General features: G+C 44.7%; 1 protein-coding gene across 6 annotated transcripts in view; it reads left to right on the forward strand.

Annotated features, from left to right (window-relative positions):
• The window catches only part of NRG1 (neuregulin 1), a 452,833-nt gene that overhangs the window by 281,767 nt on the left and 144,192 nt on the right, over window positions 1–26,874 (forward strand). For 5 of the 6 annotated variants that reach the window (XM_048931060.1, XM_048931059.1, XM_048931061.1 and 2 more), the window contains exon 1: window positions 2,646–2,813. The exons of the other annotated variant lie outside the window; for it this stretch is intronic. In XM_048931060.1, coding sequence (XP_048787017.1) covers window positions 2,705–2,813 — 109 coding nt within the window. In that variant the 5' untranslated portion in view covers window positions 2,646–2,704. Of the gene's footprint in view, window positions 1–2,645; window positions 2,814–26,874 lie in introns of those variants that run through there. 6 annotated transcript variants of the gene reach the window in all.

Consider the following 26,874-nt stretch of genomic DNA (forward strand, 5'->3'; position numbering starts at 1 on the left):
CATGTTTTCTGATCAGCTTCTGTCAAGCCCACCTTCTGTCAAGTCCACAATGGAGGGGGAAAAAGACATTTTTTTTTTTATTAAACACGTTGTTAAGTTAGTTGCTACCAACTTTGATAAGGCACCTCACAGCTGGCAGCACAAAAGGAAAAGAGACAGACTTTGGTGTTAGAAATCTGCGTCTCTTGCAGCGTGCAGAAGTAAATCTCACCTTTTTGCTGCAGATCTGTGATGCACTGCCTAAAATTAATCACGTTCTTCCTTCTGGAAATAATAGTCTTACTTTAGGGACAGATTCTTGGTATGTTTTCCCAATAAACTACTCCAATTTCTGGTAGAGACAGTGCCAGGTAGTCAGGAATTTGGCATTTATTTAATTTTTGGTCGATCTCCAGACTCCTGGGGTCTTCCCACTGTAACACACACTACAAAAAAGCCAGTGATGGCAGCCCAGACCATGTTCTGCTCAGGGCTCTGCTGATAACTATCCGGGATGATAATCTAATAGTAGTGAGCGTATCGTGAAGGCAATGTTTACCTTGAGCACACAAGCTCCGCAGAGCACAGAAGCCTGGTCATAGCGAGATTATTTAACAGCACACTGTCACCGAGCAGCGCCTCACACTCAGCCGTGGAGGGCTCCCTCCTTGCTGAGTAGTGACCCCTTAAGGAGAAATCGAGCCACTGCCGCAGGTAGTACGGCCGCCGGCTGCGCCGAGCTGTGCTGTGCTGTGAGATTCGCGTTCTGTCCCCTCCTCGCCTGGTTTATTTCTTCATTCTCAGTTCAGCACATTTACGAAAGGATGTTATAACACCGCGTATTAAGAAATAAAATAATAATAATAACAATAATTGTTGCTGAGCTGTGCTCAGCAGCAGGTTTCTTCTAGAACTTTTGGGGTCAAGAATTGTCCCCGTGTCCCTTTTGTGTGTGTGCGTGTGTTCTGATTCGTTCACTGATGCTGCACCACCCAGACATTTTGGATGTCTATTTCTTTGCTTTACTGCTTTGCAGTCAGTGTTGTCCGCCTCTCTTACTTTACCACATGGAACAGATCTGGGGTTGGTTTTCCTTTTTTTTTTTTTTTCTTCCTATTGTTGTTGTTATTGGTACCAAAGTCCAAACTGAAGTCCCAGTATCAGTGGTTAACCACAGCTTCCTTCCAAAGCTTCTTGCTCCAGGGCAATATCTGGAAAAACTGAACCCTAAAACTTTCAGTCAGAGCAGATAAGAATTTCGCATGCACTGGTTCTGGAGTATTGTTCGGATCTAACTCGGCAAGATTTTTTAATTTTAATCTTAATTTTTATTTTTAACCAACTGCCACTGAAAAACAGCTCTGTAGCATCTTTTGTACATGGTGCATGTTCCAAATCTTTCTGCAGAGTGAAGGACACATAGAACAGTCTCCTCAAGAATCAGTCGCTAAGAACTGCTAAGTTGCAATCCTCGATTTAGGCTCTGATCCTATTTGTTCTACCACACTGCATGACCTTTCCAAGCCTATGTGGAAAACCTTCTTTTGAGCCGTTTCAAGCAGTTTGTGCGGATCCCTTCTGTAACTTCTCAGAGTATCATGTTTCCTGCCTAATGGTGCAATTACCTGCACCAGCAGGGAACGTGCCTCACATTAGCCAAGTAACTACACTAAGATTCTTGGACAAGTTTTAAGAGATGACAGCGAAGTTCAGATCGGTGTATTTCCACTGCCGCCTGTACTTCAGAGCTCTCTCAGGGAAGGCTGCGCCGGGTGCGCTGTCATGTGGGAGCAGCTTTACCTGACCCACTCTCGCTCACCTCCCTGCGGTGCGGGGCTTAGCACGGTGCCACAGCGCACGGGTGGGAACGGATCCGCACTGCCAGCGCCCGCCGCTGTGGGATCTTCCCGTGGCAGGATCCCCGCTCTCGGCACCAGGTGCAGCACTGCACTCCAGCCTTGCAAATCCCCTTTTCCCAGAGCATCCGCCGCAGCCGGGGGGTGGCACCGCCGCTAAACCCCGCAGGAAGCTACAGCTTAAGCAGGTGCGTAATGGGAGCACGCAAGCACCCTGAGGACTTACCGCAGCTGCACCCGCCTTTCGCTCCCCCCGCCCCGCGCCTCCCAGCGAGGCCCCCGCCTCTCCTCCGGACCTGCCGCAGGTCGCCTGCCGGCAAAGCCGCCCGCCTTCGCGGCGAGCGCGGTGCTCTGCCGGCCGGCGGGGCGGCCTCGGGCTGCAGCACCCGCCCCCGACCCCCGCCCCGTCCTGTCCTGCCCTGCCCCGCCGGGACCGCCGTGCCTGCGCCCTCCCCGGAGCCTGGGCCGTGCAGGCTCCTCCCGAGAGCAAGCGTGTGGTGCCCGGGGCGGGCACTGGAGCGGCGTGTGCCGAGGGGGTGTGTATGTGGGCTGGAGTTTATTATTATTATTATTGTCATTAGGAAAGAAAGAAAAGGGGGGGGGGGGGGGGGGGGAGGGAGGGGGGAGAAGGGGTGGAGGAGGAGCGGGGGGGTGGAGGGGTGTGAAACAAAAAAAAAAAAAGGCCCGGAGAGGAGTTTCCAAAAACTTCCAAGGAACTCGTTGCTCCAAGTCTCAGGCGGCGGCAGCGGGCGAGAGCGATGCTGGAGCCGCGGGCGCTCCGAGAGTCGACGGCGGCGGCGGCGGCGGAGGGGGCGGCCGCGGGGACGGCGGCGGCAACCGCGGAGAGCGCGGGGCCGCCCGGAGCCGGGATGGTCGAGAAGAAGAAAGACGGCAAAGGCAGGAAGGGGAAGAAAGGCAAAGGGCCCGGCAAGAAGCCCGCTCCCACGGAGGAGGGCCAGGCGCCCGGCTCCTCCACAGGTAAGCTCTCGGCAGGTGCGGGGGCCGCCTGCGTGGATCCACCGCTCTCTTCCCGGCAGACGCGGGGCCGCTCGCAGCGGGCGCTGCTGCCCCGGCTCCCGTCCCGGCCCGTCCCGCCGGGGGCTGCCCGCGGAGCGGCGTGGTCGGAGCTGCTCGGCTGCCCGAGCGGAGCCGGTCTGCAGCCCTCCCTCCCGCCGACCCCGGAACCCTGAGCGGCTCTCGGCCAGCTGTTGCTCTTCTCTTTTCTTTCTTTATTCTTTTTTGCTTTTTTCCTTTTTTTTTTTTTTTTTTTTTTTTTTCTTTTTTTCTCCCCAGCGATGGCGGTGGTAGTGCATATCTCCCTTTACAAAACGCGTTTTCTCCCCCTTTCCTTCCCCAGGAATCACTTCGCTGAGTTGAACAGATGGCAAACTTTCGTGCCGGGTATTTTGTTTAAACTTGCAGCTATTTACTCAGGGATGATCAGAGAGGACCTTTTGCTCGTTTTGCAGCACGTGTTGTTTGTCTTATGCCTCTTACATATTACATGCAGGGGTTTGTGCCATTAAGACCCTAATTGTAGGTGTGCACAGGCTCAGGACTCTGCGGACCTACCCAAAGGCAGGGTTGCAGCCGTGCAAGCTGCCTCACTCAGCCAAACACCTCAGTCAATGAAGACTCCTTAGTGCTGGACAAGTACATGATGCTTTTCCTAAAGTGCTCATGCTATGCCACCTACTTTATCAGAAAGCTTTAGAGGTACATGCATAGAGAGAGTTTTTGCAGCAGCAACATGTGCCTGGAGTTTTTGGTCAGACTGTTTATTTGAATTCTTTGTTGCTGGTGGGAAATTATTTTAAAAGAGCAGAGTCAGTTGCCTGATTTGGCTGTTTATTTGCTTTTTTATTCCACTAAATGGAGAAACAGAAAGCCCCAAGGGGCTAATTTCTTTAAACATACCTGAGTTAATTCTGCTTAGTGCATCATGGCAAACGTGATGCAGCTCTAGACTTTAATCACCAGTCCTCAGGGAGGATGTGTGTGATTCAGACACAGCAGTTATCCCTTTGGGCTAATAATCTTTAAAAACTTTCTCTGCTCAGGGCATCCTCTTCTCTGTGCCTCTTTAGAGACAGATATCCGCTCCCCCGATATCACACCCCATTCACCCAGCTTCTGCTCAGCGATGAGCATAAACAAAAAACGGAGAGAGCAGGGGAGTTTTCCCGTGGTACACCAAGTTGAGGACGAACTCTTCGTTTGACTTCTTACTGTCTCTCTCTCTCAATCCATTAGGAGTTTGTCTCTTGAAGCATTAAAACCTTTGGCAGACTTATCAGTCACAGCTGGGGTATTTGGGGTGTTCGGGATTTTCTGTTTGTTTTAGGGGTTGACATAGAAAACATGAAGATGGTAAACATGCTGGAAGATTTATGACAGGAAATCACTGTCAAGAGAATATAAGGGAGGTAAACTTCTGACTGTATGCTCCTCAGGGTCTTGCCATGTCCCATCCCATTCTTGTAGGAGAGCTCTCCGTTCTGTGGGCAGCTAGCTGCCTCTAGCAGAGCAGGGCTGCTGTATGTATGAGAGGCATGGGCAGTCTCTGGTGGCTGGGGCAGGAGGTGCAGCTTCCTTGGGTTGGGCAGTTGTGCCAGCCAGTGGGGAGAATGAGAAAGAACTGCCAAACCAGAGGGGCTATTACTGGGCAAATCAGCCATCCTGAGTCTGAACTAGACAGAGGTTTTGGGACCTCGTGGGGAAATCAGAGTAATAAGAGTATGGAGGATGCGCTGGCATTTATCACCTGGAGTTTGGGTATTTGCATCTATCTCTGGTGCTGTGGTCTGAGCATGTCTGCCATGGAAAGTGTTTTGTCTGAAACGCTGGATGGTGGCAAGTGTAGTCTGAGGTTCACCAAAAGAGGGTTAAACCTAGGCAAAGCCTGGGTTCTCAGGCTTTGCTAATAGTCCTGAGAGCTTGCATGCTGCCAAGCCAAAATATGACAGTGTTTTAAACAGAAAGAGTCCAGTTTTCTGGCAAGTGTTTAACTCAGTTTTCCAAAGTGCCAGAATATTTTTGCTGGTATGAAAGAGTACCGCCTTCATCCATACCTGACATTACTAGTCAAAAGTTTCCTGTGTGGGCAAGAACTGTGCATTCTTCTACCTTATGTAATTAAAATCCCACTCCTTCTGAGATGAGTGCGTGCGGTAATTCGCGTGCGTAGCTGAGTTGTGTGCAGTGATTGCAGGTACAGTATCTAATGGGAACATTGAAATACAGTGTAAGGCATCTCTGTACATTTGACTCACAAAGAAATAATGTCATGCTGATGACGTTGCATTTATAAACCATAACTACCTTCTTTTTTGTGGATATTTTCTGTTTTGGGGAAGCTTAGAAAATGAATTAGTTCTTCAGAAGAGAAAGACTAGTTATGTTGGTTAATGCACAGTGTAGTAGAGCAGAAGTTCTGCCTTTCAAGCATCTGGCTTCTTTTCTTTCTGATCAAGCACATCAGAGCTCAAATTAATGACTGGACTACACACATTGACTAACGTTGTGTTCTGGCAATGATATGAAGACCTCCCGACTTTGGTAGAACCACAGTTTCTCCTTTTCACTGATACTGTTTTGCAGTGAGATATTAAGCACCTGATGATCAGTGAGTGTGCTTAGAATGTGCAGCTGAAGAGGTAATGGAAGAGTTTTATTTTTTAGTGCCCTACTTTCTTAAATGAAAGTATATCAAGAATTGCTGTTTTCTGTGCTGCATTCTGCTCTATCAGTAGTTTACCTCCTCCACTCATGGGCTTCCTTCCATTTAAAAAACAGCACCTTACAACCAAGTTTTACCATCTGTGCACTAGCACAAAAGTCTTTATTTTTTTGTTTATGGCTGTTTTCCTGATTGTAGCTTCAATAGGCTTGATTTGCTTATTTCATGTTTCCTTTCAGTGTCTTGTCAAGAAGCGTTCATATACTGGAAAACAGATACAAGGTTAAGAATCATCTTTATTATTTTAAAAAGTGGATGTACGAAAGATGTTTCTTTGCTACATTCTCTCACTAATAATTAGGGAGCTCCAGAACTCCTGTTAGAGAAGATGCTTAATTATTTAAATATAAATATATATATAAGCAGGCTTGGCCTGTACTGCTCGGCTACGCATTGGCAATACAGAAAAAAAAATCATGTTTTCCATTATCCAGGTGGAATCTGAGCTCTGGGCTTGGTAACAAAAGCTTGGGCTTGGTTTCTTAGTCACAAAAATTATGTAAAAGAACAATTTCCCCTCACTTCAAATGATCTTGAACAAATTGATTGCTTGCATGAAGTCCAAAGTGATCATATCTTCCTTCAGCTGGGCAGTCCAGGCTATGGTAAGTACAGAGAGTGGAAAACTGAGGAGGGAGTATTAAGAATTGACAGAAGCTTCCAGCTTTTCTCCAAATGATTTCACTGATGTGCTGTGCCAGCTGAGTGTGCAGACAGGCTTAACAAATCTGCCTGGCTTCTCAGGGCGCTCTCAGTGTACTTGAAGTGCCAGGGCAGAGAAACCCCATGCATGGAAACTGACATTGTGATGTGCTGCCTCCAGACCTGCCCTCACCTAGGCACTGCTCCTGTCTCAGAGTGCTGTTACAGCACTTGTCAGAAGTCTGGTACTGGGCCCACCATAGAATAGCAGTATCATTAATGTTGGAAAAGACCTCTGGAATCACCATGGCCAACCAGCAGCCCACACCACGCCCACTAATCACATCCCTCAGTGCCAAATCACACGGTTCTTGGACGCCTCTAGGGATGGTAACTTCACCACCTCCCCGTGCAGCCTGTGCCTCTGCATCACCACTATTTCTGAGAAGAAAGTTTCCTAATATCCAACCATGTCAGCTCTTGAATGTTCTGCCACATTGACCTCGGTTTCGGACCCCATAAAGTGGTGCTAGTGAGGTGACAGAAAATAATCAGTTTGGGGAAAATCCCCCTGTGGAAGACCTGTGTAAACCAGGTGGTGCACCAGTACATGGCTGCCCAGCCTCATTGTCAAGTGCTTTGAAGAGGTTTCAGGGCTTGAGTAGACAAAGAATGAAGACCATGAGCTATTCCTAAGAACACCTTGATGGGTGTAAAGATTGAGCAGCAGACTCTGGGTTTTGCCAGCAACTCTTTAGTTCAGCAGCAATGGCAGGAGTAGCAGGGGTCTGTAAGCAGCTGGTGCAGGAAGACAAATTTGGTGCAGAGAAGAAAGATGAGAAGCAAAGATGAGTCCCAGTCATCATTTCAGTGAGGTGACCTCAGAAATATGGTTCTGAACACATCTGTGTTTACAGAGCCCAGCAGAGGGAGATCAGGGTCATCGACATTGAAAATAAGTACCTCCTGGTGAGAAATTTAATGTAGTGTTGGACAAAATGCTAGAGCTTTGCAACTGCACAACGGAATAAACAGCAAGTTCAGATGGGATGAGTGCAACTGAGCATCACCTTTGACTTCATCCTGTTTGCAGGCTTAGTTGGTGGAGGAACAAATGGCATTGGTCAGACTGAGGACAGGGCTGTGGTTCAGGGTTTGGCTGGAAGGGCTCACAGCTTAATCTGAGAATTGCTAAATTTAAGTTGATACTCAGCATTCATAAAGAAAGGTCAGGAAGCAGGTCAAGGTTTTAACAGGAACCAAAGACAAGAGCCTTGGAGATGGCATGAGAGCTGTGGTTTCTGGTAAAAGCTGTCCAATTCTAGATGAAAACCATTGTTTGGAAGGTGTGACAGCTTCTCCTGGTGTTTCTGAGCCAAAGTATTTATGCTGTACTGGTATGCCTGTAGATTTTTCTGAGAGGAAGGCCTCTCCACCTGTGTGCAGTGCATGAATGCTCCAAACATTCCATGCAATCTTCAGAGCAATTTTGAGAATGAATCCTTTAAAAAGCATGCGAGTATGTTCATGTTTTGTGAATAAATGAGATTAGTCATCATTCAATCTTTTTTGACTTAACACTGCAAGTACTACTTGACTGTAGCCATGGGAATGCAAATAAAATTGTGAGGACATACCAGTACTGTTGTCCAGTAAATACTGCCTGTGTATAGAAGGACATTCCCTATGTCAAATACATGCAGAAACCGTTCTGAACTTTGTGCAAATATTGGTGGCTGGGTAAGGCTAAAAAAAAAATTTATCTTTGGTATAGAAATACCAAGATCTGCTAAGCTATGTAGGGATTTTAAAACATTAATCCCTGGCAAAGCTGAGACTCAATTCTTTTTGCAGTTGTGGGCTTCTCTTCTTGGATTTCTGGAAATGCACTAACTGTAAATGAAAATAATAACAAAACAGGTTGAGGCAGCTCTCATGGGAAAAAAAAAGGGCCAACATAGTTAATTTTTTAGAAGACTTCTTCAGCACTGTTTGAGGGAGCCACAATCACACCACAGAGCAGCTGAGCATCCTGAGGACAGGAATGTCAACTTTAGTCACATCGGTGGCAATTTGTGGCTCTGAAAGAAAAGAGAGCCAAGTGCCAAACTGGAAAATTTTCTTGCAGCCATCTCCCTCCCTCGTCTCCTCCTTGTAATCTGTCCCTAAGCATCCGATATTCCTTTGAGGCAGGTACTTACAACCAAGAGCAAAACAGCTAAGAACAATCGTCTTGCAGAGTGTCAGAAGCTCTGGAAATGCTACAAATTCTTACCAAATCAGTGTTTTGTTAACACTCCAAAAGTAACAAGAGTGAATGTGCCTTTAACAGTACTGATAGTTTATCATGTTCCGTTATGATACAAGAAAACAAACCAAGTGTCAATATTTTGTGTGAGTCATTCTAGCTGCACAAAGGACTGCCTCACTGTGCTTAAAGTATTTCAGTTAACCCTCCGTTGCTCCCGCAAATACCCTGGGTGGCTGCGGGGTGGGGGGGGGGGGGGTGGGGGGGGTGATCTTGTTACAGCCCCAGAAAGCGCACGTTATAAGACCTGTGCTGGAAGAATGAGGGTGCCCATGTCGGGACTGTAGTCAGGAGGAAGAGCAGCAGCAAGGAAAGGAAACGCACCTCGTCGCTTTCTCAGGGTGCCTTTGAGCGATGCTCGTCTGTGTCAGTGCCGCTTAAAAAATAATAACGATGACCGAACTCACAGCGAAGAGGGGGAAAGGGAGCCCGCTGCTTCCCGGAGCAGAGGACGGGTGGCTGCGGCGGGGCGCGGGCCGAGGTGCCGCTGCCGGCGGCGGCCGCGAGAGGGTGCGGCGGGAGCGCGCTGCTCCGCGAGGGGAGCGGGGGGGGGCCGGGCCGCGCCGTGCGGCAGCTGCGCTAGTGCGGGGAGGCGGTCGTCTGGCTATGGGCGCCTTTGACGGTAACGGAGGGCGATGAGGAGATAGCAACTTGGAGAGCAAGTCTGCTTGTAACCCTCTCTTTCTTCTTCTCTTCATTCCTCCTTTCCTCCTTCTTTTTTCTCCTCTTCTTTACTCTCTTTCTCCCTCCCATCCATCTGTCCTCTCCAAGTCTATTAGTTCTTCTTTGATGTGTCGTTTTCTTCCTTCTTTCTTTTCTCTATCCCTGCTTCCTTCTTTCCCTTTCTCCCTGCCTCCTTTTCCTTCCAACTCTTCCTCCTTTCCATCCAGCCTTCCACACTTCCTTCTTCTTCTCATCCTTCCTGTCTGCTCAACTTCTGTTAATGGAGAAAAAACATAAAAGGAACGTTAAGGCAGCAACAAACTGAGAGATTTAACAGATTTAACACAAACCACAACTGGAGTAACTGTTGGCAGTTTAGTTGTACGCAGAACACTGTTTGTGTCTATATTTGCATTTCTATCTGTATCATTTCTTTGAGAGCATTAGATCTGGGGAGAAATTGGCCAAGTTTGTTCACTGTAAACCGCTTGACTCCTCCTAGTTCTGATAAAGTGTCTATCAGTTTCACAGGTCTGAGATTAAGAGAGTGACATTAATCTAACTGTGACAGTTCATTTGGGAATCTTTCCTCATTCTCCCTGTGCATCTGTTTCTCAGGTTTTATGAACTGATGGTCCTTCCACCTCTGTAAGCAGGGGGAATCCGAGTCAAGCAGTTGGGGCTTGGCATTCAGCACTGAGATTCAGGCTCAGCCTTGCTCAATGGCTTTCTCCTGCATTAACAGCTTTCATTTCACCCCTGAGTCAACCACATGCCATGTCTTACGGCTAATGGTTAATCCCTCTGAAGACAGTTACAGAAGCATGAATGCATATTTGAGATAACTAAACAGAGTCCTGGTAACATCAGCTTGCACAGGTGATTGATAGATTGTTCCCACTGCAGCTACTGCTAGAAGAGTTAGATTTTGAATCCAGTGTTGGAAGATTACGTGTTTGTGCACGTATGGGTTTGTGTGAATTTTATTAGGATTTTTGTCTTCTTCAGTGACAGAGTCTTTAGTTTCCCTTTGGAGACATCCACTGGACTCCAAAAGGAGAAAAAAAAAGGACTTATTCTGACAATGTATTGCACTTGCATATGAAACAATACTGAAAGCTACTCTGATTTTTTGCATTATAATTGGAATAGAGCTAGTTATACTGTGAGTACTTCTTTGCATGTATCACAGAATCACAGAATCATAGAATGGCCAGGATTGGAAGAGACCTCAGGGATCATGAACCTCCAGCCCTCCTGCCACATGCAGGGCCACCAACCTCCCCATTTAATACCAGACCAGGCTGCCCAGGGCCCCATCCAACCTGGCCTTGAACACCTCCAGGGATGGGGCATCCACAGCCTCTCTGGGCAGCCTGTTCCAGCACCTCACCACTCTCTCTCTAAAGAGAGACATCCTGACATCCAACCTAAATCTTCTCTCCCTCAACTTAAAACCATTTCCCCTTGTCCTGCTGTTATCTACTATCTTTCAAAGAGTTGATTCCTCTCCTGTTTGTAGGCTCCTTTTAGGTACTGGAAGGCTGCAATGAGGTCACCCCACAGCCTTCTTTTCTCCACGCTGAACATGCCCAGCTCTCTCAGCAGGTCTTCGTAGGGGAGGTACTCCAGTCCACTGATCATCTTTGTGGCCCTTCTCTGTACCATCTCCAACAGCTCTCTATCTGGGGGCTGCAGGCCTGGGCACAGCACTCCTCCAGTATATCCTTGAATTGTGCCAAGTTAAATTGATATTGTTTGTGTCACTGTAGTGCTTTGAGGTTTAACTGAACTCTGCATCCTTCAAACTCCCCTCACTGAAACCAGCTTAGCTGAGAACAAGCTCCCCTTGCCCAGGAACCTGCATGCCCAAAGCCACACCACATCAGTCTGGTCTCAGAGCAGAAACCAAGTCTCCCAGTTCTGTCTCTAACTTCTTTCCACAAACCATCATGTTTCCTGAAGTGTGACCTATCCAGAGATAAGAAGGTAATGTACAGAAAACATGAGCTCAATTCACATTCTGTTTTTTGGCACATGAAAAGATTATTTTCCCAGTTTCTGGAGGCACTGCCTATTGCAGTGGCACTGGCTGCAGTGGAACAATATTTCAGTGGGAAAAATATGATTTGTGTCCTAGGGTTGCCAGTGGCTCTTTTCTTGTGTTTTTTGTTGTTGTTGTTGTTTGTTTTTGTTATTGTTTTTGGTTTTTTTCTACCCTCTGCTGCACTTCTGCAGTGAACCGTACCATTTGCAGCACCCTCTGCCTCACCCAGTGAACCATACCAGCAAAGAAGTTACTTTTGAAGAAGGTGGCTAGCATGAAAACATGTAAGTTTCTGGTTGGACCTGTTCTTGGAAAGAGTGGACTGGAGATGCAGAGGTGTAAAGCAAACTCTAAAAGCTGTGGGAGAATGAATGGAGATGCCAGCACAGTAATGAAGCCAGGTAAAAGGCGCTGGAAGAACAAACAAAACAAATAGAAGGCATTTCTACATTGGAAGTACTTGCCTAGGCATGTGGGAAATATTCTGTCACTCATAGAATCTGAGGCTGGGATTGATATCTATTACTTGCTATACCTCAACCAAAAGCTCTGGGATGAATGCAGACTGGATGGGTGGGGTTTCCTGCATTTGACAGGTCTCTGGTTCGACTTTCTGCACAAATTATTGGCAGGCTTAACATTGTAGATTTCAGCGATCCTGGCCTCATCCTATTGTTGTTGATACATTTTGTTTGAAGATTTTTTTTCTCTTCAGCATTGTGCATAGCACTTGAGAGGGTGCTGCAAATGTGCGAAAGGCTAGGTTCACATACTAGATGGCAACAGAAACTATGGAGAAAAGAAACCAATTGTCTGCAGAAGAGAAACTGAGACTTAGCAAAACTTTTCTTGGCTGTGAAGTGTTGTCAAAGTCAGAAACTGGAAAACTATTTCAATAAATTAGCTGGGAAAAAAAGTTTTTTCAAAAATATTTATTCAAAAATTCATATGGAGCTACTTCAGACAGATAAATACTTTTTTTAATTCTTGCCCACTCCTCCTTCCTTTTCCTTTATTATTTCTCCCATCTGTAGGAGGAATGCCTCTCGCTGCTCTCCATCCTCACTCTTACAGTGAAGACCATTTGGGTGAGGAGCCTGGATAGAATCAGGGCCTGTCCTTCCACAAAATGGTCAGCATTTCTCCAGCAGGGTCTCTTGCAGCTGATGTCTGTTCCACAAAGCTGGAACTCAATGCTCTGAACTACTGGTGTTCTTCCTCTTGTCCTCTGCCTGCTCTCTGCCCCATCCCTTCTCCAGATCACACACAAATGGCAGAAGCCAGTGACAATAATCAGATTATTTCTAGTCCCCAGGCACAGTATGTCTAGCTCCTTGGCTACAATTGAAGCTGTACCTAACAGCAGAATGAAGGCAGAGCTTGGTGCTAAGGTGATGTCGTCTTCCCCACTGACCACAAGAAAGATCAGGGGAAGGAATATTATTTCTAAAAGATGATGAGAGAATAGTAGCTTAATCTGAGCACTGTCTTTTTTTAATGGTATGGAAATAATTGCAGAGCTGCCAGTGACACTGGCTCATCTTTAGAGAAATTGCTCAAGAGAGATTCCCAAGACACTGAGGACAATAGAGGATAGTTGCGTCCCATAAATGTTTCTCATGGTTCAGTCTAGACATCAGTGGCTTTCCTTCAACTCAACTTTGCTTGCATCATCAAAGCTGAAGTAATCTACCAAGTCTGGATAGTTCCTCTCCTCTTCAGCACCTACTGATTGATTCTTCAGTGTTTGTTTTTCCTTCATTTCCCAAAAATTTTGTTGATTCTTCTGTAATGTGTTGTGCTGAGTACTGACTGCCATAGTGTGCTTGCCTGGAGGTAATTCCATCAAGCTGGGAAAAGGGCAAACTATGTCAGCATGTCAGTTAGATGGAATGGCAGGAAGATATATGAAATTACTTCTTTTTGCAAGCTATTCTGATGCTTGCATAAACAAAAACCATTTGCGGACCTTGTCTTCTTGTGTCACACAATGTTTGGCCTCTGAGTTCCTGTGCAAAGTATTTTTCAGACCTGGAGAAATGAAGCCATACACTTTTGGTAGACTCTCTCCAGCACTGAAAGCTGCCCAGTGCTTTGGCGTGGTGGCTGTTCATGCTCTGCCATTTCCACCATGAAATAAAGTAGTCCAGAGGGTGCTCTGATTTATAGTATCATTTGAGTTGAAGTGTTGCTCTCCTTCTCATGGTCCCAGGACATTTAGTCACTTTGCACTCTCCAGGGACATCAGACATAGGATCACAAGGCAGCCCATTGTCAGAGTTTCCATCTATTTCTGAGCTATAAAGAACATATGTTCTTTAGAGAGCTCTTTCACTGTGTGCATAAGTGGCAAAGAATGGACTGTGATGCCAGCTTGCTTCAGTGCAGGAAAATCTCCTTAAATGCATCCCAAGAACCTGTATGCATGGGATGAGTTGGAATAAAAATTGCTGCTGATTTTCAGTCAGACCTCTAGAGGAAAAAGAGCTTCCATCAGCTGGCAGAGAAAGTCCATGGGCTGGGCAAAGACTAGCTGCAAAATCACCTGTGCAATTTTCAATTTCAATGGGTAACATAGCCCATAGAACAGTGGTTCAAAACCCCACTGCTTATTATAGGTAGTGGTCAGGTGACTGTGTCCATACATCTGCTTGTCCTGTGCACTGTAAAGGCCTGTGAGGAACCCGTTTGTCCAGCTGACTTGCAAGCTGGTAGACCTGTCAGGAATGCATGAAACTCCTTGAAAACTAGGGAGACTGTTTGCAGAACGCAATCTGAGGGCTTGCTTACGCACTCACATAAGTGGAGGTAGCTAGGATTGTGTGAGAGCAGAAGATAGGGTGCTTGCAGTTAGATTTCCTCTTCTCTCAGTATGTATGGGTACCTGTGGATTTTGAACCTCCCAAGTGTCTTTTAGCAAATCCTGAAGGTGCCCAGTGGAAATGCAATCAATGGCACTACAGAATTTGTAAACTGAGGATAAGATGGACTTCTGTCCTGCAGAAACAGTATTTGGAAGAAACTGAAATGATGCGTTGCGTCACATCTGCTGGGCTAGAGATGATAGGAAGAGAAAGACAATTGAATTAAATATTGAAAATTTTCTTCTAGGGCAAATGCTTAACACAGCCAGCCCATGAGTAATACATTTCTAGGTGTTTCTGAATCTTCTTCATTTTATCCTCTTTAGCTCAGGGAATTGCTATCTTTTAACCATTCTACTCTCATCTACATAGCTTTGGCAAGAAGAAAATAAAAGCATTTTTTTCTTTCTAGAGTTATTCTGGAGTAAGATTAGTGCAAACATATATGTAGACTTGTGCAGACACAAACATACACACCGCCCCTCATGACTTCAGCAAGAGAGGAGTTAATTTTTAGAAAGTTTGAGGCCTTCTCGGGTTATATTACATCAGTGAATTCCTCCAGTGGTGAAGTGTCATTGAAAGGAAAGTCTTCTTTTCTAAGCCATTTTTAACTTCTTGTTCCATAAAAACTCTGGAGCTCCTGGACCAGCCCTCCTCAGGGAGTGGTCCTGTGAAATGTGTGAACAGCTGGATGGCACAGAGTTGGAAAGCACTGCTGCCTTTAAAGAACAAAACTGATAGCGGCTCTGAGAAAGCAGTGCATTTTCCCAAATAACTCTTAATTCTGTATTAATATTTCTGAGAGGAACAAATGTGTATTCTTTTGATAGTGTTAGGAATCAAGCTCTTCATGGAAAAGTAGAAATCTCCCCACCATGCTTACAGCAGGGAAGTGCTGTAATGTTGAGAGTAGTGGGTTCCCCTTGATATATTATTTTTAAAGCTGTACTTGGTTAGCGACGCCCTTTACACATGAAAGAAATACCAGGCAGATGCAGGACCATCTTAAGTCATGATGCGTCCCATGATGTTTCTTGCTCTCAGTTGCATGGGAAAAGCCACTCCATTTCCAATCAATCCCAAAGAACCCAAGCATAAATAAGAGCTGTAAATTGCTTTGCAGCTGAGGGATAAGCAACAACTTGAGGGATTAAGAACTTGTTTGTTAGCAAGGCTGTTTCCATTCATAACACTGTTGTGAGCTCTAGCTCTAACCAGTGAGCAGATAAGATAAAAAAGGTAAAACAGGATTACCCTGACAGTGTTTGCACACCCTTCTCCCGGCCATCAGCAGGGCAGTGCTAGCTGCAGTAACACTGCCTGAGGGTTGCAATCTCCGTTCAGGTGAAACACCCACTTATTTGTGCCAGATTCCCCCAGGGTCCAACCAGGAGGGAAGAGAGGCAGCTTGCACATCTGCCTCTCACAACAAAGGCTCCTAAGTGTGTCCAGCAATACCTCCTCTCTGCAACTCTTTGACATGGAAGATCTTGCCACAGTAAAGTGTGTCACAGTCTGATTTGTTCTGTGATTTAAGGTTCAACACAGCGAAGTGCAAGGTTTTGCACCTGGGCTGGAGGAATCCCAGGCATCCATACAGACTGGAAGGAGCGGTCCTTGAGAGCGGCCCTGTGGAGAAGGACCTGGGGGTCCTGGATGAAGCTGAATATGAGCCATCAGTGTGCTCTTGCAGCTCGGAAAGCAAATCAGCAGAGGGGTGACCAGCAGGGACAGGGAGGTGATTGTACCTGTCTACTATGCCCTTGAAGTGAGGCCCTGCTTCGGTACTGCATCCAAGCCTGGGGCCCGCAATACAAGAAAGACAGAGAGCTGTTGGAGAGGGTCCAGAGAAGGGCCACAAAGATGATCAGAGGGCTGGAGCGCCTCCCTTTGAAGACAGGTTGAGGGAGCTGGGCTTGTTCAGTGTGGAGAAAAGAAGGCTGTATTCAAGGCCAGATTGGATGGGGCCCTAGGCAGCCTGGTCTAGTACTAAATGGGGAAGTTGGTGGCACTGTTTGTGAGAAGGGGGTTGTAGATTTGTGATCCTTGAGGTTTCTTCCAACCCTGGCCATTTCGTGATTCTGTAATTTTTTTCTTATCTCTTTTCCCTGACACCCACCATGGCAGATGGGATGCCAGTCTAGCCCAGCATTTGGTCAGGATAGTTGGGTGCTGGAACATGCTTGAGGATGGAGTGAGGGATGAGTATGTGCTTGAGAAGGGAAAAGATCGGGCATGGAGGATTTGTCAAGCAGGAACATAGGATATGAACTTGACCAGGAATTAATACACCAGCAGCTCATGGAGTCCATCCTCCAGCAGCTGCCCATTTCTCACATTCTCAGTGCTCTGGTGCTTGCTGCATCACTTTCCCCAGCACCACCATCTACATTTCTAACAAACCCCTTTGCCTGGAGCATGCAGTACATAATGTTTCTAGGGAGGGATGTGGGGGTGGAAAGACCATATGAGGTCATAAAGTTTTTGTGGAGATGCAATTTGATCCAAAAAGTGAATTACCAGGTGCTTCTTCAGAGAGGGATTGGGTTTAAATTTAAATACCTCATTTAAGAAGGCCTTGTGCTCCAGAAGTGAATCAATTCCATTTATTCTCTAAATGCAGATTTGTTTTACCGTAGCATAATTCCAAGATGATGTTTAAATTGATCAGTAGATTGAACTTAACAGATTTATAGGGAAAAAAAAAAAAAAAAAAAAAAAAAAAAAAAAAAAAAAAAAAAACAAGGACAAAGCTTTATGTCATTATTCTTTAACACTGAAAGTTTTAGCAGCATAGTGGGTCATGAAACTTTAACAAGGCAGTACATTTCAGAAGTCTTTTTTCAGAAATTTGCTCCTCTCCTTTACCTACCAGAACAGGGAGGGAGTTGAGGTGTTGTCCTCATATGGTACCAGCATGGAACTCGGTGGAACAGTACCAGGGTGGATATAGCATCAGTCAAGAGGCTTCAGTCATAGAGGTGAGGTGTGGAGGAGTGGTGGAGCTTTGATAGACAGCACTCTGCAAGTGTATGTACTGCTGCCAGAATGGATGTTACCTCTTGAGGAGGCTTCTTGTAACAGTAGGTTTATAGGAAAAGTGTTACACTTCTGCGCCTTGTAATTTGGGATATAGCTGTGAGATGGCTGGGTTTGTTCCTGGTTCTCAGGTGGATGGAGCTGCTAGAAGCAGAGGCTGTTTTCTTTGTGCAGTGTTTCTGAACAGCAGCACTGAGCCCTGCTCTCTTGCCCCCTTGCTCAGGCATCCAGTAGGGAGGATTGGCTGGAGGCAGTAATGGCATTGCTCATGCATGTCTGGAAGGCAAGTGCCTGCAGTGAGCAGCCCGATTCTGCAGGGACACCTGGCAAGCTCATCTAAATGAGCTTTTAAAGTGCATTCACTAACCTGTATTCAGTCACCACTTGGATTTTTTAATTATTTTTTGTCTAGCTCTAAACTGACTAAAATTAGCATCATTTTATTTCCACTATCCACGCACTGTAGTTTAACTGAAGAACACAGATTCACACTTGGAGTTAGTTTAGATAAAGTTTTCCTGTCCAGCACTGTGCCAACAGCCCTAGAATGCTGCCACTTGGTGCTAAGCCTGAGATGAGTCTCCAGCCCCAGCTGAGCCCCCGAGGGAAAAGAGATTCCCAAACCACAGCTCTGCTGTGGAATTGCAGGGAGAAGGCAGCTTGAGAATGTGTGCAAGAAGAGAGGAGAGGTGGTAGAGAAGTGTGTATGGGGAACTGACAGTTGAGGATTTGTTGAGCTGGATGTCAAGCAGTGGGAAAAGTGCAAATAAGGAACAAGGAAAGGAGGGAGGGAGAGAAAAGAGGAGAGGAGAGGAGAGGAGAGGAGAGGGGAGGGGAGGGGAGGGGAGGGGAGGGGAGGGAAGGGAAGAGAAGAGAAGAGAAGAGAAGAGAGAAGAGAAGAGAAGAGAAGAGAAGAGAAGAGAAGAGAAGAGAAGAGAAGAGAAGAGAAGAGAAGAGAAGAGAAGAGAAGAGAAGAGAAGAGAAGAGAAGAGAAGAGAAGAGAAGAGAAGAGAAGAGAAGAGAAGAGAAGAGAAGAGAAGAGAAGAGAAGAGAAGAGAAGAGAAGAGAAGCAAGACACAGCTGGGAAATGAGGGTGAAGGAAGAGTGAGGGTAGGGAAAGGGTCACTTTTGGCTCAGTGGGAGACTGGGGATTTGGAAAGGAGGGAAACTGAGGCATGTCAAAGCTGTGATGGGAATGGGATGAGTGCAACAGGGATGGAAGCTGGCCTTGGGGGGTGGAAGCAGAAGGCTGCTCATGCAGATGACATAGCATAGCCCTTCATCCTCCGGGGTCAGCAGGCAAAATGACTTCACTGGTCATCCTCATCATCTGTTCCCTGCCTTCATAGCCATGCTGTGACCATGGCAACCCAAGTTTTTGACTGGCTGCTCTAGGATGGTAGCTGTAATGACAGCGGTAATGAGTATTGACGGAGAGGAGGGAGGGGAGAGCAGCTGTGGAGCAGGGGAAGTTGCCTGAGTACAGTAATCGTGTTTGGCAGGTCAAGGGTGAACCGTGGCCTGCGGGAGTTGTACAATGCCCAAGGCTAGCAAAGTGGTGTTATAATAAACCCCAGATGTTTCCGCTGTTTACAATGTATACGTTATGTTCAAACCTGAAAATGCATCCTAGGATCTGGTGGGTAGGGAAACAGTTATTAGCTGCTTGGAAATGACTTGTTGGTAATGTATCTGTTCCCCCTTGATATTAGCTGTTGCCTGTTTAAAATATAAGCCTTCGAAGCAGAGACTCTCAGGAGCAGCCCTTATTTCCCTTTTTTTTTTTTCTCTCTTTTTTTTTTTTTTTTTTTTTTTTTCTTTTTGTTTCCCCCAAACAAAAAGTGGTTTTCAGTGGTTCCATTTGACTGCATGAGTAACATCGCCATCCCCCTCAACAGCTTTCTGGGAGAGCCCAGCCTGGGCACTGCAGGCTGCTCCTACAAATGCTTGTGTGGGAGAGGCCCTGCTGTCAGGCTGGGAGAGCAGCCAGCCACAGGTGCGCCGAAAGCACCATTTAATTTCCCCAGACTAATTGTTTTAGAGCTCAGAGCCAGAACTTGTGCAGTGCGTCACAGGCCACAGCACAGCCTCAGCAACTTCGAATAAGAATTGAAGAGGGGGATTTAGCTGATGGAGCTTTTAAGTCAAAGCCATGGCTTGTCTACAAGAGCAAACTGCTTGACTAAACTGTGAATTTACAGCCTGGTGGTTGCTGTGAACAAACCCTCCAGGTGCTCAGCACAACAGCTGGTGCTGGCCAGGGCTCAAAATGTCCAGGTTTAGAGTGAATTAGTTCATCTGTGGGAAAACCTGGAGCTGACGATTCCTGGTCGGGCTCTGAGCTGATTGTAGCAAAATCTGCTGTGGAGTGAATCAAGTCAAAGCAAACTAAAGCCACCCAAGCTCCAAATGGAAGTGTGTGCTTTGGATTTAATTAACGCAGGGAATTCTGATTAACCTCTTACACAGGCTCTGATCCCCCTAGGTCAAGCCATGCCATGCCGAATCGTATGTATGCCTTTCCCATGCCAGTGGGGTGCTGAGGGGCTGGCGTGTGTGTGAGTGGTAGAAGAGGCATGCTTTGTGTAAGGTGGTGGGAAAGCCCCACTGAAATTCAGGCAGTCCACAAGGAGAATGACTGGCAGTGGAGTCCAAACCTGGATGCGCTGATTGGGTTTATTTCTGTGGAGAACCCTTTTGGCAACAGACCCCGGGGCGTGTGGGAGAGTTGAGCAGTCACTCACATCACACAGCTCTTGTCATTTCATGATGAGGCTTTTGGGTCTGAGCAGAAGAGAACCTTCAGGGCTGGGGAGCTAACTATGCTGGTTTTGACAGTTTCTGCCAAGTCTTTCTTCCTTGTTCGCTGCGCTTGCCTCAAACACTCCCTGTGCAGCTTTTCCATCATGAGCCTGCTGTGACTTCTATTAGGGGCGATGTCTTTTTTTCCTAAGCTTTAATGTCCTCCCACACCCTGAGTGCCTTCCTTAGAGAGATTTTCTTGTATTCCAGCTATGATGGACAGCTCCCTGCCTAGCCATCCAGTCTTACAGTATTTCACATCACACCTCGTGAAAAGGGATACGCTGTATTCTGACAGACTGCCCACGTGATGCCGATGCTCTCTGTGCATCTCCCTGGATCACTTGCAGTCATTATTGTGCGTCAGGGACCGCTCATTTTGTCAGATTTGTTGCTGCCCGCTCCAGTTTAAAGTGCATTATGACACTCTGCATGCAATATTATATGAATGCAATGCCAGTGGTGACTGAGTGCAAAATTACCACAGCTATGTGAATTTCCATCCCATCCCATGAACTGTCTTGTCCACATGGAAGCCAAAGTGTAGAAAATTCACTCGTCTGAGATCTCAGAATGCTTCCCTGCTTCACATTATTTTTTTAGCTATTTCAATGTGATGACTAATTTATGTGAGATGAAGTTGCTGAATAAGAGTTAAAACAGCAAAATACCCATATTTTTCTTTCTCAGACTGTGTCAGAAAATGAGATGCCTCTCCTTTTTTAAGGACATGATGGCCATACTTAAATGAGACTCTGAAAATCACTTTCAGTCCTTCTTTATTTAATGTGTGATTATGAATGCAAAATATGTTTCAATAAAATTTCTACTTCTTTCATTTTCATCTAGCAGATTCTGCTAATGTCATCTCAAAATTCTCTTTCTGTCTCTTAATCTCCATCCTTCTGCAGAATAACTTCAGTTCTTAATAATTTCAGACTAAAATAAGTTCAGTTGGATAACAGAAATAGCAGGTAAAACAATGTTTTCCTAGATTAAAAAAAATGTGTAGCGTGGTTATCTGAATCTTCAGTTACACAACTGACTAAATGGATTGCAGAGACAGTATATCCTCACAGACTGGAAAACAAGGTTACCAGATTGAGAGTAACAGCTATGCTTAATAGCAAGTAAGAGGGCTGTAGTAGTAACCAAAGTGATTTTTTTTTTCTCATTTGTTTTTCTTTTTACAAAAAGAATGGAGTATAGAGAGGAAAAAGATTATTAAAACCAGTTGTTTAGATCAGTGCTTCCTCTGATTATTTAAATTATGTTTAAGACTGGGGAAGGAAGCCCTGGGGATTAACATCTGTCAAACCTCTCACTACTATCAAAACAATTCCACCTCTTGAGCATTGGAAAATGAAAAAAATGAAAAACTTCTCTTTTTTCTTTTCCTCTAAAAGATTGTGATGAAGAGACAGGGGAGATGACAACTGGAGGTATTTTGTCTTTCTTGCTATGGAAATATGGGCTTCCACGATTCGAAGTTGTATTTGGCATGTGCTTAGTGAGACCTGGAAAGATCTGTGAAGCCTGCAGAAGGAGGTGCCAAGCACTACTAGAGGAGATTGCCACTCCTCTAGTTGTTTTGTTGCTTTGCTGGATTTCAGTCCTCCTCTATACACTTCCAACACATTTCAGAACTATTCATGAAAATGGCTTTTGGCCCTTTCACACGTCCATGGTCACAGTTTGTGTTCACATCCTCTCACTCTACCATGAATGGATTGATTCTTCTGCAGGTTCCAGGAAAAAAATAATTTTTGTGCTGTTTTTACTTAATCCTGGGTGTATTCATTTACTACTGGATGAAGCTGGTAAGATAAAATCCTCCGCAAAAATATCATGCCTGGAAATAATGACTTTCAAAGTCTGTTTTAAATTCTTTCCAGAAGCAATAAAAATGATAAAAAGATAAAAAAAATACAGTAGACATTCAGTGTACTAATACTGGGATTTTTATTACTGTTATTACTTCTTTCACACATGCTAGGTTTTATAACATCTCTTAGTAGAGAGGCAGAGATTCAGAGTCAGGTAATACTGTGAAAACACTAGGCATCTCTTTTACAGAGCCCTTTTCTGGCCTGATTTTCTCCATTTTGCTTAGCCATCATGGTGTTTCGTGTGCTTGCTTCCTACTACATTCCCTTTGCAGCCAGAAGGGGGACTCAGGATATTAAATTTCATTGAATGCAGTGGAAACATACCTCGTTCTTTCTAATGAACTTCACTTTCTGATACTGTTGTGGCCCTTTCTTGACTTCATCCATCAATCTTTAATGGCTTTCATTTGCATAGCTTTTATTACTACATATTTACCAACGTAGAACATATTTTGAAGAGAGAAGTATTGCAGTGCTAGAACACATGACTGGAACCAGGTTGCAGTCCACCAGGATGAGGCTTAGATATACCTTTTCTTTGTTTATCAGAAGCCTTTTCTATGCCAGGTCTCCCACAGTTTTATCTTGTCTTCAGTGTATAGGTAGAATCCCAGAGTGCAATTAACAGGGAATATTTTGGTAATTGTGATACTCTAACACACGAAAAGGCTCAAAAGAGTCCTTGGTCTGCTGGATGGACTTTTAGACCATTATACAGCTCACGATGAACAGAATAAATGGGCATTCCTGAACAGAAATACTCGCATTACTCCATGATGCCAGCATTAGTGACATCAGCTGGATTTTCATTCTCCTAAAGAGAGAAAAGACAGAGGTAAAAAAAAATGTGGTAAAAGAGCCAGATGATTTGCATATATCATTTTACATTCACAGCAGACTCATCTTTTTGCTCATCATGTAGAAATTAATCCTGCCTGCCACTGCACTTCTTGTGCAATGGATAGGGCCAGTGCCCGCGCCGCCCTGCACTAATGGGCAGTGCAGCTATAGGGATACACCTGCTAGTTCTGCTGCTGGGACCTGTGCAACAGCTTCCACTGCAATACTCTGTTTTTTCAACCCTTTTTGTATAAAACTTTGATATTTACTTTCTTCTAGTAATATAAGGTTTTTTTCTCATGTATTCTGGAAAATGTGGACAAAAGGAATGATTGGCAACACCCTAGGGTCCAGCATAGCTGGAGAGAAAGTCATGCATTCTTCCTGTTATTTGCCATTTCCAGTGAAAATCAAGAGCTTGACATGACAGCATTTTGGGGGGATAGATGGGTTTTGTCTGGTTTATGAAAGACATCTTTTTCTTGAAAAGTACTGAAAGGAATTAAAAACGTGACAGCACTTGGGAATTGTTCAAAACACTATGAGGATGCTCTCTAAAAAAAGATTTATTTTAGATTGTTTAGATGTTGTACTAAGAAACATGGCTTAGTGGGGAAATACTGCTGGTAGGTGGACTGTTGGAGCTCTTTTCCAATCTTGTTGATTTGATGATTTCATGACCAATTCTTGTTTGATGATCTAACCTTATCTTGGAGAAACAACCATTCTTTGTTAAGCAGCTGCAGCCTCCTCTAGCACATTCTGCAGTTCTCCAGGTACCTTCAGGGGGGCACATGCATGGGATGAAGCCAGAGACTTTCTTTTAGTGCTGGATCTGCAAGAACTAGATCAGCAGTCTGTTGCTGTGCTCCAGGTATAGCAGAGTTCCTTCTATGATGGCTGGGCTGAAGGCTGAAAAAAGCCTCTGGGTTTTCTTGTTTGTTTGTTTGTTTGGTTGGTTGGTTGGTTGGTTTTGTTTTGTTTTGTTTCCCTGAGGATTTGTTGCCAGCTTGAGATGTTGACTCTGTTGGTATAGTGAAGAGTGTGTAGATTCTGGCCTTGCAAGTCTGCTATCCCAATCTGAGCTGATTCCATGGCGGCAGTGGCCTCCTGCAGGCAGGTTTACAGTCGTGCTACTCATGCTCTGCAGAAATTTTATGCTAGACACTACATATATGCAGTGGAGGTGATACGTGATCGAAATGAGTGTCCTGGCTGAGAATTAAAATCAGTGGAAGAATTTCATGTGGAAAAAATAACCACAAAGTGAAATTTTAACTAGAAATTTTGTGGAACAGACAGATCACAGCAGATTATATGTGAAAATATCCGCCTCAGGAAGTTGTTGCTCACAAGGATCACACAATTGCTGGGCTGGAAGGCATCTTAAAGATCATCCATTTCCAACTACCCTTTGCTGGGCAGGTTTGCCACCTACCAGATCAGGCTGATTGGTCTGAATTGTCCTCTTTTGCAGAGTCTTAAAATTAACATCAGTGTCTTTCTACCCTGAACAGTGAATGCATACTTATAGGTATGAGTGTTAGCAAATGAAGGCACTATCACTGAAGTCAGATTTCTTAAACCAATTCATTTGAAGGAGAGAGAGCATTGCCTCTAGAAAGAGTTGCTACGATTAATTTAATCCTTAAGTTTATTGATTCAACTTAATTTGTCAAACAAATGATTTTAACGTGTGTTTAATCATAAATCAGATTTAAGTCAGTTTAAAAGTGTTCGCACTGATGCCTTCCAATGGTTTCAATAAAATTTATTTATGCTTCTTTTAGAATCGTGCAAATTTGGATGTAGACAAAGTTTGTGCTTTATTTTTGCCCCTTTATAATGACTGTAACACGTTTCCCAGTCTTCTAGGGTCTAAGTCTAGCTGTATCGAATCAATGACAAAGCATTTTATTTTCACAGGGCCTGAATTTTGCCTAATACTTTGCTGGGCCTTCAGTTGTTATCATATAGCAAATAAAGCCCTGGATACTTGCACACTTGATATAATCAATTTTCAGGCTGTGATTTTATCCAAAACTGTGACACATGAAAACCATTTGTAAGTTTTAAAGAATGGGGGAGGGAAAGCTTGCTTGAGCTTGCTTGATTTACCATGTCTTTATTCTTTTTTACCAGCAGCCTGTCCAGAACTTATGTGGACTTATTGTCCAACTCTTTTTTATCTATACCTTGAAGTATTGTCTCTATTCTGTTAATGGAGAGCTTGGAATAAGGCAAAAGATTTGGTAAACAATGCACATTTGTTATGGTTGATATTTTTGAGTGAATTAAGAAAGTCTGCCTGTGATTGCTATGTAAAGATATCACTTTCCTACCTGACAGTATGTACTGGTGGCATTATTATAGGGCTAGATACTTAGGCTGTTAAATAATTGCAGACTGTTTAATGCGTGTCTTTTTCGCATAATCATAGAATTTAAGGCCATTGAGGGATTCTGACAAAAGATTATGTAAACACCAGCCAGGATGGGGCTGATAGTTACAGGCTGAGAGCTCCAGGCTGGATTTGATGGCCCCTTTGAGGTCTATTTCATGATTTGGTGTGATTGCGTGGTGTTCCCTGTCCTGTGTAACCTGCTACTTAGCATTCATGCAGGTTCCCTGGTATGCAGTATAACTGTTTTATAGTTTATCTGGAATGTATGTTTTAAAGGGCCTGTAATTTTTCCTACACAATTTTTGAACTTTCGCCTACAGTCCAGAAACCATTCCAGAGTGGTATAAAATCTTTCTGCCCCTCCTCCTGTGACTGCTGGACCGTGGCGTGCTTCTGCATGCTTTGCTGATCATGTGGCTATGGATTTTTTGGAGGTTGACCTTTGAAAAGATGCTTAATCTTGTATAATAATTTAACCAGGAGAGATGCTTCTAAGTAGGTCTTTTTAAGATCTCTTTCTGATTCAGGGTACCCAACAATATTTATTCTTGCACTTCTCTTTTTTTCTTTTTTTTTTTTTTTTTTTTACTTTTCATTTCTCTGAGGATCACCTACCCATTTTTAAACAGGCATGGTGCAAATGTTCACATTTCACTGTAATTTCCTTCTCTATTTTGCCAGAGCTATGGAACAGAACAGTGGGGTTCAGTATCTGTTGGAAATAAATTGCATCTTATAGTATACAACGAGCTCTTCGCCTACTGTGTGAGCACATCCCGCTGAGCTTCACATTCAGATTTTTTTTGAGCTGACAGTCTATGTAAAATGCTCAAGTGTATCCAGATTCTCAGTTACTAAAATAACCCAAAGGGCTGTGAGGCTGTACTTTAGAGCTGTAAACTGTACTTTGTAAAAAAGAGAAGGTTTTGCTAACAGATGTTCCCAATAGGTGGCCACCTCAGTGATCTGAAAGGGCCAGGTGAGTTTCTCCTCCATCTACAATGGTCTGGCACACGTTCTGCTCCATGTGTGACAAGCACCTGAACTGAGAACAACTGAAACTGAGAACAACTACTAAAACCTTTAGTGAGGCAATTCTAACTAAGTGTGAGTGGAGACAGACTCCACATGCTTTTGTGGGCCTCTGTCCTGTCATAGTCTGTGCTGAACACCCACATAAATCCCACAAATGGATTATTGCTAAGAGACTTGACCACTAAGGACTTGAAGGAGAGGAGGGGAAGTTTGAAAGTGCCAAAGGTCTTTACACTTTTCCATTTATTCTTGTTTCCTTCAAATTAATTCCTACTTTTTCGTTTTGATTTTGTTCATGCCAAAGAAGCAATCAGAACTTAGGTTTGTGAGCACCTCAGGCTTGTTGGAACAATGTGTAAGGAAAACAAGGTTGGAGAGATTCTGAGAGGAAAGGGAGGCAGCCAAAGAGTAAGGGAGATAGAATGAAGAGCTACTAAACACAAGGAAGTGCATAAGGTATGAAAAGCTTACAGAATTCAACACATAAGACTGTATTTTCATAGAATGGAAGAATGGCCTGGGTTGAAAAGTACCACAGTGATCATCTAGTTTCAGCCCCCCTGCTATGTGCAGGGTCACCAACCACCAGACCAGGCTGCCCAGAGCCACATCCAGCCTGGCCTTGGATGCCTCCAGGGATGCCCCTGGTTGTTGTCACCAACCTCTACATGAAAAACTTCCTCCTAAAAGGAACCTAACCTAAATCTCTTGTCTTAGTTTAAAACCATTACCCATTGTCTTATCACTATCAACCCATGTAAATA

Source organism: Lagopus muta, chromosome Z (assembly GCF_023343835.1).
Source record: "Lagopus muta isolate bLagMut1 chromosome Z, bLagMut1 primary, whole genome shotgun sequence".
Taxonomy (NCBI): Eukaryota; Metazoa; Chordata; class Aves; order Galliformes; family Phasianidae; genus Lagopus; species Lagopus muta.